The following is a 10,068-nucleotide window of genomic DNA, read 5'->3' as shown; positions in this document are numbered from 1 at the left end:
AGCTCTTTCTGTGTGTGCTCGATAGGCTACAAAAGGAATGTTTCATTTTTTAATAATCAACTGCGACCCGACTGCTGTGCCTCATTTGCATAACAATCTGTTTCCCAAGGTCAAATGGTGTCTTTTGAGCCAGACAAATCTCTTAAATTCACCGATAGCAACAGTCTGGCCCTCGATGCCTGCATCTTGCGGGCATCGTAATCTGATTGGCTCCATTTTACCGCTGACCAGGTAAGCCCCACCCCCTGGAGGGCTTTATCCACTGAGCTGACGTTTATCCCTCGATACACCCCCGTAAGCTGCTGTCTGCTTTTTAATGTGCGCGGGCGGAGGCGTTGGTGGGTCGGGTGCGTGTTCTCTTGCCACCTTTGTTTTGAAGTAGTTGGTCCTAAAGTGGCATTTTCTTGCATTTGTAAAGCAGCAATGTGTTTCCCATCCGGACAGCGAACATGGAGGCTGATGCACCCACCGCATAGGATTTGACAACAGCAGGTCAGTATGAGAAGCTGTTTGAGCAGTTTGAGATCTTCTTGACAGCCACCTTTAACACAAACACACTCTTTGAGAATTCTGTATTTTAGTACAGTGGTTATCAAACTTTGTTAAAAGTATCACCATCATGCACATGATAAAAATACAGTTGTGTAGTCGGCCTAAGTGTTCATCTAAAGCGCAGCAGAGGATTTAGTCCTGAAAAGTATATTTAATTTTATCTTACGCCAGAGAAAATTATGCACCGTTTTAATATAAAGGGACTTTTTGCTGTTGTTGCTTGTTGTTTTTTTTTTTTAAGAACCCATTGCACCGGAGTAAAAAACTGACCAGACAAAAAAAGGCATAACTTACTAATCATGTGCCACACACTCACACACGCATAGCCGATCAAATGCACATGCCTTCATGCTGACCTGTAAATGTGGGCTTCAGGAGCTTTGTTGAAGTTTTTCTGTTGGATTTCTTTAGTTTCCACTGGTGGATACCTCTAAAAAGTAAAAAGAGTAAAAAGTGGGCATAAGAAGAAGAAATAAAAGCAGAGCAACAGGACTTCTGCAAACTGAGAGGAATCAGAAGCGATGCAGCATTAGCAAAAATTCTATTTGACAAAAGCCTTTACTGCCTATTTTATTTATTTACAATTTTTGATTGAATGTACAGTATATTCCAAAAAATAAAATATACCTTCAAACTGATAAAAGTCTTCAATTATAATTTACAATGGATTTCAGGCATTTATTTACATTTGTTTGTGACACTTACTGCGAATGAGTCATGCCATGAGGTAGCGGGTGTGGCTAATGTTAGCTACAATACAAATGCTAGCTTACTATTACTACCACTGTTTGTTGGAGATGGGCAGCAGTCTCTGTGATCACAGGCACACACTTTCATGATTACATGATACTATGACAGGCCATGTTTGAGAATCGCATTCATGCACATCGGTAAGGGGCGCAGCTTTAGTCTGACTTGGTTGGGGTGCGGGGGGGGTTGTGAAGTGTGGGTACATTAAAATCTTGCTTGCTGGTTTAAAACTACAAACTTCCAGTAACACTGCACTTAAATATAGAGATTAGTAAATAACAATAAAACTGAATTGAAATAATGATTACATTAAAATGTATAGCCCATAAAAGGACAATAACATTGTACCAAATAATTATTGTTCAATAAACATCTCGAAAAGATTACATGTAAATTAACTTAAACCATAAATACAATCAAACTGTATTTGGTGGTGATTCTTTCATGAAACCAAGGATATCGAATAAATGGCTTTGATATCCATCCATTTTCTAATCTGCCTATCCCACTTTGACATCCTTGATATCGAATAAATACTCTCCTGACTTTCCATTAGCTAATAGCAAGAAGACACTCTTGGCCTGCTATTGATTGTTTCTCAACCCTAATTTGCACGACTGTCCGAGTTTTATGTTATGTGTTGTGTTTATTATTTTACTTTATGTTAACTGTTTTGTTAAGCGCTTTGTTACAGCTGCCGCTGTTGTGAAAGCGCTATATAAATCAGCATGTATTGTATTGTATTGTAATTTGCATCATTCAGCTACCTCGAAATCCTGAGGCCCATCTGAGCTTAGGGATGGCCCCCATTGCCGGACTGAAGTGGACACTCATACTGACGCTATTCCTGCATCTTCATGCAGTTGCGGGTACATCACGTGAACCTCCATGAAGCCAAGGAGTGCTTTTTTTTCTCTGAACTTTCTCGTGTGCGATGCAGGGATGTCAGGATGGGGAGGTTGCTTGGATGGCCAGGACATCTATTCCAAAATGGCGGAAAACAGCCTCTGTGGAGAAGTGGTCGCTGACCTCATGGTGGACACACCGGCCGAGGGGATTGAGTGGAGACTAGACGGGAAAGACGCCGACTGGTTCTTCTTGGATGGAGGAGTCATACGTTTGAATTCATCACCTGAGAAAGTTCTTGACCGAGAGGTGTTTCCTGATAACTCTAAATGCATCTCTCTGTCAATGTTATCGACTTGAATGGCAAAACATGAAAGGATTAAATGTTAAGGTGCCTCACAATCTCTCTGATCCTCCAGCCAGCCAACTGCTTGAAAGTCAAAGGGTCGACCAGATTAACTGTCACTCTCGTCTTTCCTCAAATACACACCGAGATTTAAGTCTTGTTAATCATTTGAACAAGCAAGTCAAGTCAAGTCAAGTCAACAGTATTTATAGAGCACTTTCAAACAGCCATCGCTGCGTACAAAGTGCTGTACATGGAGCAATTTAACATGCACAATAAACAGTAAGACAAATCGGTAATAAAGGCGGTAGAAAGCACCAAACAGTAAAACCAAGAACAAGTCTAAGTCATCTAAGCAAGCTAGCGGCAAGCTGACATGTTTGTAACGTGTCCTACTCCTACTACACCACTAGCTTCCTCTGTTTCAGCTGCAGGGTCCTGTGCTGTTGGCGGAATTGTCATGCTATGAAGACGACGTGCTTCAGGTACACTCTTTACATCAAAAGAGCAGAGGTGGTAAAAGTACTCAGGCTCTGTATTTGAGTAGAAGTACTACATAATCATTATAAGTAAATATAGTGGTACTGATTCATCCCTGGATTCAGTTGTAAACAGATTGTGAATTTGAAATTTACAGGAATACAAAAATGTAAAAAGTAAAAACTTATTTTTACTGGCAGTTTTATACAACGGCTAGAAAAAGTGACGATTCTATTTTGACAAAGTAAGAAGTAGAAAGTACTAAAGTGTCTTCAAATGAAGGAAATAACATTAAAAAGCTGTCATAACAAAAATTACAGAGAGACCTGAAAAACCTCCATTCACAAGACTATAGTCACAAATTTGTGTCTGCTACTGTCACTGCAGAGCGTTTCCAGGATCATAGTGGAGGTTCTCAACGAGAATGACAACTGGCCTGAGTTTACAGAAGACACCATCCGATCTGTTGTTGTCAGCGAGGTAGGACACTCAGACATATTAAAAAAAGGGGGGGGGGGGATGCACTTTTTAGTAATTAATCACATTACTGTGTTGTACAGCTGACTCCAGTCGATACGCTCGTGTTTACCGTCCAGGCAACTGATGCAGACAATGACCACATCATTTACTCCATTGACCAGTCATCTGTAAGTTGATCTACAATGAAGAAGATAATGCAGTGTATGATGATATACTGTATAATGTATGCTTATGTATTCTGCAGCCTGATGCAGACTACTTCAAAATCCATCTTCACAATAGTGGTGAGGTGATGCTCGCCAAAGCTCTCGACTATGAGACCAAAACTCAGCTCTTTCTCACCATCCTTGCGTCCGTAAGACCTCTTCTTATACAGATTTTTAATGCCGTCAGGGCAGCATGGCAGTCTTGTGGTTAGCACGTCTACGTTGGAGCTCTGAGTTTCAGGGTTCAAATCTCAACTCTGGCCTTCCTGTATGAGGTTTGAATGTTTTGCACAAGCTTCAGAACTTAGCCTTCAGCCTCAGCCTTCCTCCCACATTCATATGGGAAATTGATTAACATACAGACACTGCTAATGTCTACCAATCAAAAATGCCACTCTATGACAGGAAATGAACACGGCTGAGCATTTCAACACTAGCACCGACATCATGGTGGACGTCCAGGATGTAGATGACCAGTATCCTCAGTTCCTGCCCTGCACGCTCCTGTTTCAGGATCGTACCAATCGGATTTGCACCAGTCCAGTGTACACCGTCAATGTCACAGAAGGCAAAGAGGTTGGTTGTCGTCTGGCTTCAGCCTGTTGCAACTTTGGCCTCGGATGTAGTGGCCCTTCGCTTGGCGGAGTTGACAAAGGTCCAGTAAGAATAATAACAGTTAGCAAGAGGCTTCCTGATGGTGATTCTGCTCATTCTGTCTTCTGTTGTCACCAGCCACAATGGACAAAAACAAACCTAGTGCAACCACCTCCAATGGACACACTCACTACAAACATATAAATAGGGAGACTCCACACCTAAAAAAAATTGAACTGAATTAACCTGTGGGATCAAAGGGAAAATGTCTGCAACAAACAGTATCCCCCGTGGATGTAAACCAGGAATTAATTCAAACAATCCTGGCCAGATATGTATGCTTGTTGTTAGTTTCCCTGGCATGTTCTGTACTTGTGTACTTTACTAAAAAAAAAGGAAAAAAAACATGCTGTATGTCTTATTCTGATGCAGGACTTTGTACTGGATTTTTCTCCTGGTCCCATCCATGCAGTGGATGGAGACAGAGGACTCAGTGCCACAGTCAACTATGCCATACTCTCAGGTGTGCAGTAACATTAGTTAATGATCATCTTTGAACCCGAATTTTAACCATATTGTGGTGTTTGTGCCAGGAGACGACCACGGCCGTTTCCTGATGGACCGACTGACAGGAGAGGTGAGGTTCACCAGGGCGGTGAATGACAGACTCGCCACGCCAGCACTGCATCTTCAAGTCATGGTGAGATTGACTCAAATCATGTACTCAAGAGGTGTTGTGTTTGATCTACATTTAGAAACTTAATTTGAATAATTGAGCAGTAAAATTGTTTTCACTTAATTTATTCCCAACAGTTTTCTCTCTTAATTATGTTCTTCTTTTGGCTGCACTATTTCTATGTGGATGATTTATTTTATTTTTTACGTTGTATGCTTTGCCTTTTATTCATTCATTCATTTTCCGAACCGCTTGATCCTCATTAGGGTCGCGGGGGGTGCTGGAGCCTATCCCAGCCGTCTTCGGGCAGTAGGCGGGGGACACCCTGAATCAGTTGCCAGCCAATCGCAGGCTTTGCCTTTTAGTCTCGTATAATTTTCTATAATTATGACTTGATTTGGCTGTGGTGGTAAGTAGTGGCTCAAGTCGATTATGTCACCACTTAAGGCCCAGGTACAAAATGCTTGGCCCGCCACTGAGTACTTCTCACTGGACTCATTCAGTGTTCTTTAACACAGGCCTTTCAAGATGACGACCCCAGGAAGTACTCTGTTGCCACTGTGTTGGTCCGTGTGCTGGCGGTGAACCGATTTCATCCAGTGTTCGACATGGCTGAATACCACGGCTTTGTGACAGCGGCGAAGAATCCCGCCTCCCTGGTTTATACCTACGGCAACAGGGCGTTGATGTTACATGTGCAGGATCAGGACTTTAAACATGTAGGTCCACCTACAAAGCATCCACAGTACAATGAAGTCCTTGGCCGTTGTTCAATTGTCCTCCCTATGCTGTTTTGCAGGGATTTAATCCGATGATCTACTTCACCTTCAGCCCCGCGTCCAATCACACGAGCATCTACAGGGTCACGCAGGAGGGGCTCCTCATTGCCCGGGCCAATCAGCTCAAAGCAAGACAAAAGCACCTTCTGCACGTAAGCCCCAGCAACCAAAAACTGAATCATTGCATGTGTTGCTGTCCACTGAAAAATAGGTGTACAGTGGTGGTGGTGGAGGGTTAACAACTTAATACCCGGGTAAAATTTGTAGGTTTTCTCACTTTCAAAAGAATTCATCAACTTTTAAACTCATTCACTCCCAAAGACGTTTTTAAACGTCTTTTCAGACTTGATGTAGAATTGGCTGGTACTGAATGAGTTAACTCAAGGTAAGGATTGAGTAGCGAAACCTTCACTGGTAAGCATGGTGATTTGACATTTCTTGCAGTTGATCAGCAGGTTTACACATAGCTCAGGAGGTATTTTGACCCACACCTTCATACAAAACTCTCAAAATCCATTACGTTTCTTGGAAACTCCAATACCACTGCAAGACCTGAACATGCTTCTTCTTGAGCAACTCCTTTGTTGACCAAGCAGTATGGTTCATGCTGGAAGATCCATCCACAAACAATGCACCTTAAGACAAAAAGTGTACGCACATCAATATAGCAACAATATCAATGTGTGGCAGGTAATGGCAAGAGACCGGGAGTCAGGTGACACCGTTGTTTCTACTGTGGTGGTGGAGGTATTATCCGAAAGCCAGTCAAGTGAGTAAGAACCCTCCTCAAATGCCTGACAAAGTGAAACAACATAAAATCTATGCAGCATATGTATACGCTACATTACAGTTCCTCTGAGTGCACTGGTAGACGACCGTGTCATCAGTTGCACCCTAGGCAAAGCCTTGTTCCTCACCACGGCCTTCCTGACGGTGGTAGGCTGCGCCGTGATGCTGGTTCTGTGGCTCAAGAGGAAGCATAAGGGCCATCTGGACCCCCTGGAGAGGGGCTGCGTGGCCCAGGGCAAGCACCCCAATGTGGTGAGATGTCGGCACAATCGGCATCAGCTTAGAAAGCATGCAAGTGTTCTGTGTTCTGAACACGCTTGTTTTGTCCGCAGAGTCTTCGATGGTTCCAACTGGTGAGTTGTGAAGTACAGCTAAACTGTAGAGATAGTACCCTACAGTAAGCATCTACAAAATCTTGCTCAACAAAAATGGATTCATGGATCAATCTAGGAATGGATGTATTACAATTTTTCTCTTTGGAAATGAATATAGTGCATCTTAAATAATGGATCGCTACCATGGATGGAGGAAATAATGACTAAATGGATGCATAGATGGCTGGTTAAAGTATGCTTCATGTTTGAATTATTGGCAAAAGAAATTATAGACAAACAATGCAGGGATTCTAGTTAGATGAATTCTACTGCTTTCTAGCCCCAAAAAATATTCGGTTAAGTAAAAATATGAGCAGATGCCATTTTAATTTAGCAGAGTTGGACATCAACTGTGACCTGATGGCCCAAGGCCAGTACGCCGCCGTGTCTATCCACCATGTACTGTTGAACTGGATGATTAGTGAATGGATGTATTGAATGGATTAGTGATTTGATACAATAGTGTAATCCCCCAAAAAATGAAATAAAGAATGGATGCAATTGACTGATGGTGGAAGAATTCCAGACACCCCTGCTCACCTCTTAACTGCTACGCCAGGTGAATCCGAGCAGTGGCACGGCACGTGCGGATGATGTCAGCTTCAGCAGTGAAGACTACGGAACTGCAAACCCTTCATTCAGTTTCTCGGGCAAAGACTCTTCATCTTGCCATGGATCGGTCCAGCCCAACAACAGCAACAACAACAACCCGACAGCCCTCCTTGATGCCACGATGAGCTTGGCTGAAGCCAAGTGTACCACCATCACATTCAGCAACAGTGTCGCCACCCCCACCAGAAACGTGTCTTGCTTGTCCACCTTCAGGCCAAACTCGGTGGACATCAACCCCACTGAGCCCAAAGACAGCAGCTCGGATATGCCTCCACTGGATGCAGCTGGACCATCCACTTGTCTCGACTTCCAAACGAACACCACCGAGGATTCTGTAGACACCCCCTCCAGCCCTTCGCCCTCATCTGCTAGCGTCCCCCGCAGCCAGACTCGGATCGCCGCAGCTGAGATCGAGAAACCTTTCAGCAAGCCTCACGCGGCATCACCCCCTAACCCTGTGCACTCGCCTCAACTGCTCTCGCCCCGAGCCAAACAGACAAACACGCCGCCGCCCACCCCTGAGCAGGCACCCTTGAAGGCCATGCTGGTCATGGTGGACGCCTCACCTGAACCATTGGAGCAGAGATGGAGCGAAGAGGAGGAACAGCCCTGCACGTCTCTGGACCAGCCAGAGCAACCAGAACACCAGGAGCAGGAAGAGCTTCCGCAAAACTCAGAGGATGACGATGGAATTTTGGGCGACGAAGACGCCGACAAGAACAGTGAGGGCGAATTAGAGCCGGATGAGGCTGAGCTACTAAGGGTAATGTCCCGGTGCAACCCCATGTTTATCACGTTCACCCAGTGATGGAAGAAATGGATACACAGTGGACACAAGGGGCGCCTTATCCTAATAGTGAACACTCGCGATTCAAATTGTAGGAATTAATTAGCCTGTCCACACTTCAGACTTATCTTTCCTATTAAAGAGAATTTTCTAAATGACGAATGACGACTGGTTGATATTCTTTCTGCACTCTGCATGAATTCTGCACCTTCACCTGGATCCGTATTGAATGTATCGCTTTGGTCGAGCCTTTCAACCATAAAGTTTCACACCAATTACTTTTAAAATAAGTTACCATCACTAACAAAAATTGAAAAAAGTAAAATAAGATAGTGGGCGGCCTGGTAGTCGAGTGGTTAGTGCGTCGACTTCACAGTGCAGAGGTTCCGGGTTCAATTCCAGCTCCGGCCTTCCTGTGTGGAGTTTGCATGTTCTCCCCGGCCTGCGCAGGTTTTCTCCGGGTCCGCCGGTTTCCTCCCACATTCCAAATGGTCCCTAGTTGTGAGTGTGAGCACGGATGGTTGTTCGTTTCTGTGTGCCCTGCGATTAGCTGGCAACCAGTTCAGGGTGTCCCCCGCCTACTGCCCAATGACGGCTGGGATAGGCTCCAGCACCCCCCGCGACCCTAGTGAGGATAGAGCGGTTCAGAAAATGGATGGATGGATGGATAAAAGAACATAGTATTTGTCACGTTTTGTGTGATGGTAGTTGTAGGACCCCAAAAAGCAGGGAGGCAGGGGGGAGCAGGGTGGATTGACCAAAATGTATTTAACAAAAAATACACACAGGAGCACAATGGAAAAAAAAAAAACCACTAAGTCGAAGTACTCAAAAATGCCTGGAAATCACAAGAATTAAACAAAACTATAACAGGAAACAAAACATGACAGGAGCACACGTATACTCACAGCTCACAATGACCCAACAAAGACTGACAGAAACTCAGGGAACTACCGGTAAATACAAGCTAAGTGACAAGACAACGAGAAACACCTGGACAAGACACAAAGGGTTGAGGGAGCTAATTGGTTACACACAAGGAACACTGATAACGAGAACAGGTGGCGAAAAAAGGGCACATGAGGAATCAAAACCAAACGTAACCAACTGAAACATAACAGTATTATATTATTTTACTGAGAAAAAAAATTCAAAGGTCAAGAAATCACAGTATAAACGTTGCTATTTTTGGTTGCTGATGTACCACGAGATTTTTGTCATGTAAAAAATAATTTTTAATAATAATAATCATGGCAAAAGACGCCTTTGTAAAGATTTAATTCTAAATGTTAATGCTAACTGTTGGTCTGAAAACCTAGCTGATGGAATAAAAGTTACATTTTTGTGTGATTAAGAACATCTAAATTTTAAATACAATTCTTAATCTCTATTTTATTTTTAATGCACGCTCCTGTAGTGCTTTTGGGAAAGGTGTGGAAAAGTTTGAGCTGTCTCGACCCCGTTTGGCTTCCAAGAGTTCCGTTTTTTTTTTTTATATTTTGTGAGACCTACTCGAGGAGAAATCTCAGGAACCTAAGCCAAGGCAGTGTTTTATTGTATTTACAGGTTATGCTAACAATGGTAACATTTTACATGGGACCTGTATGATTATGTAAGAATGACGTGCATTGAGATGCATTATAATTTACTTTTTTTTTTTTTTAATAGTTTATAGGTAGGAAGGTTTCTTGGAAGATTCTTGCAAAACGACCTACATATGTGGCAAAACAAATTGGGGGTGGCTGTGTTCTAAATGACGAATTGGGTATTTGATAGCAAAGCTAAATTTAGATTTTT

At 43.3% G+C, this 10,068-nt stretch overlaps 1 protein-coding gene across 4 annotated transcripts; it reads left to right on the top strand.

Annotated features, from left to right (window-relative positions):
• The first annotated feature begins 282 nt into the window (after positions 1 to 282).
• Positions 283 to 8,429, top strand: LOC147206505 (protocadherin-15). Of its 4 annotated transcripts, none has more exons than XM_086109901.1 (16): positions 283 to 492; positions 2,066 to 2,171; positions 2,243 to 2,457; positions 2,923 to 2,979; positions 3,362 to 3,454; positions 3,535 to 3,621; positions 3,699 to 3,809; positions 4,174 to 4,236; positions 4,687 to 4,777; positions 4,848 to 4,954; positions 5,449 to 5,649; positions 5,730 to 5,861; positions 6,400 to 6,478; positions 6,560 to 6,750; positions 6,831 to 6,851; positions 7,432 to 8,429. In XM_086109901.1, exons 2-16 carry the CDS (start codon positions 2,102 to 2,104, stop codon positions 8,290 to 8,292), a joined length of 2,379 nt encoding a protein of 792 aa, XP_085966027.1. In that variant the 5' UTR covers positions 283 to 492; positions 2,066 to 2,101; the 3' UTR covers positions 8,293 to 8,429. The 4 variants fall into 4 exon arrangements, with proteins under 4 accessions (XP_085966027.1, XP_085966026.1, XP_085966024.1 ...); XM_086109900.1 differs by having other exon boundaries at positions 4,066 to 4,236; positions 6,650 to 6,750; XM_086109898.1 differs by having other exon boundaries at positions 4,066 to 4,236.
• The last annotated feature ends 1,639 nt before the right edge of the window (positions 8,430 to 10,068 follow it).

Source organism: Hippocampus guttulatus, chromosome 4, assembly GCF_054856545.1.
Source record: "Hippocampus guttulatus isolate MCC_2025c chromosome 4, RoL_Hgut_1.0, whole genome shotgun sequence".
In the NCBI taxonomy this organism is placed as follows: domain Eukaryota; kingdom Metazoa; phylum Chordata; class Actinopteri; order Syngnathiformes; family Syngnathidae; genus Hippocampus; species Hippocampus guttulatus.
Note: the sequence above shows the minus strand (reverse complement) of the source record. Positions and strands in the feature narration are given on the sequence as shown.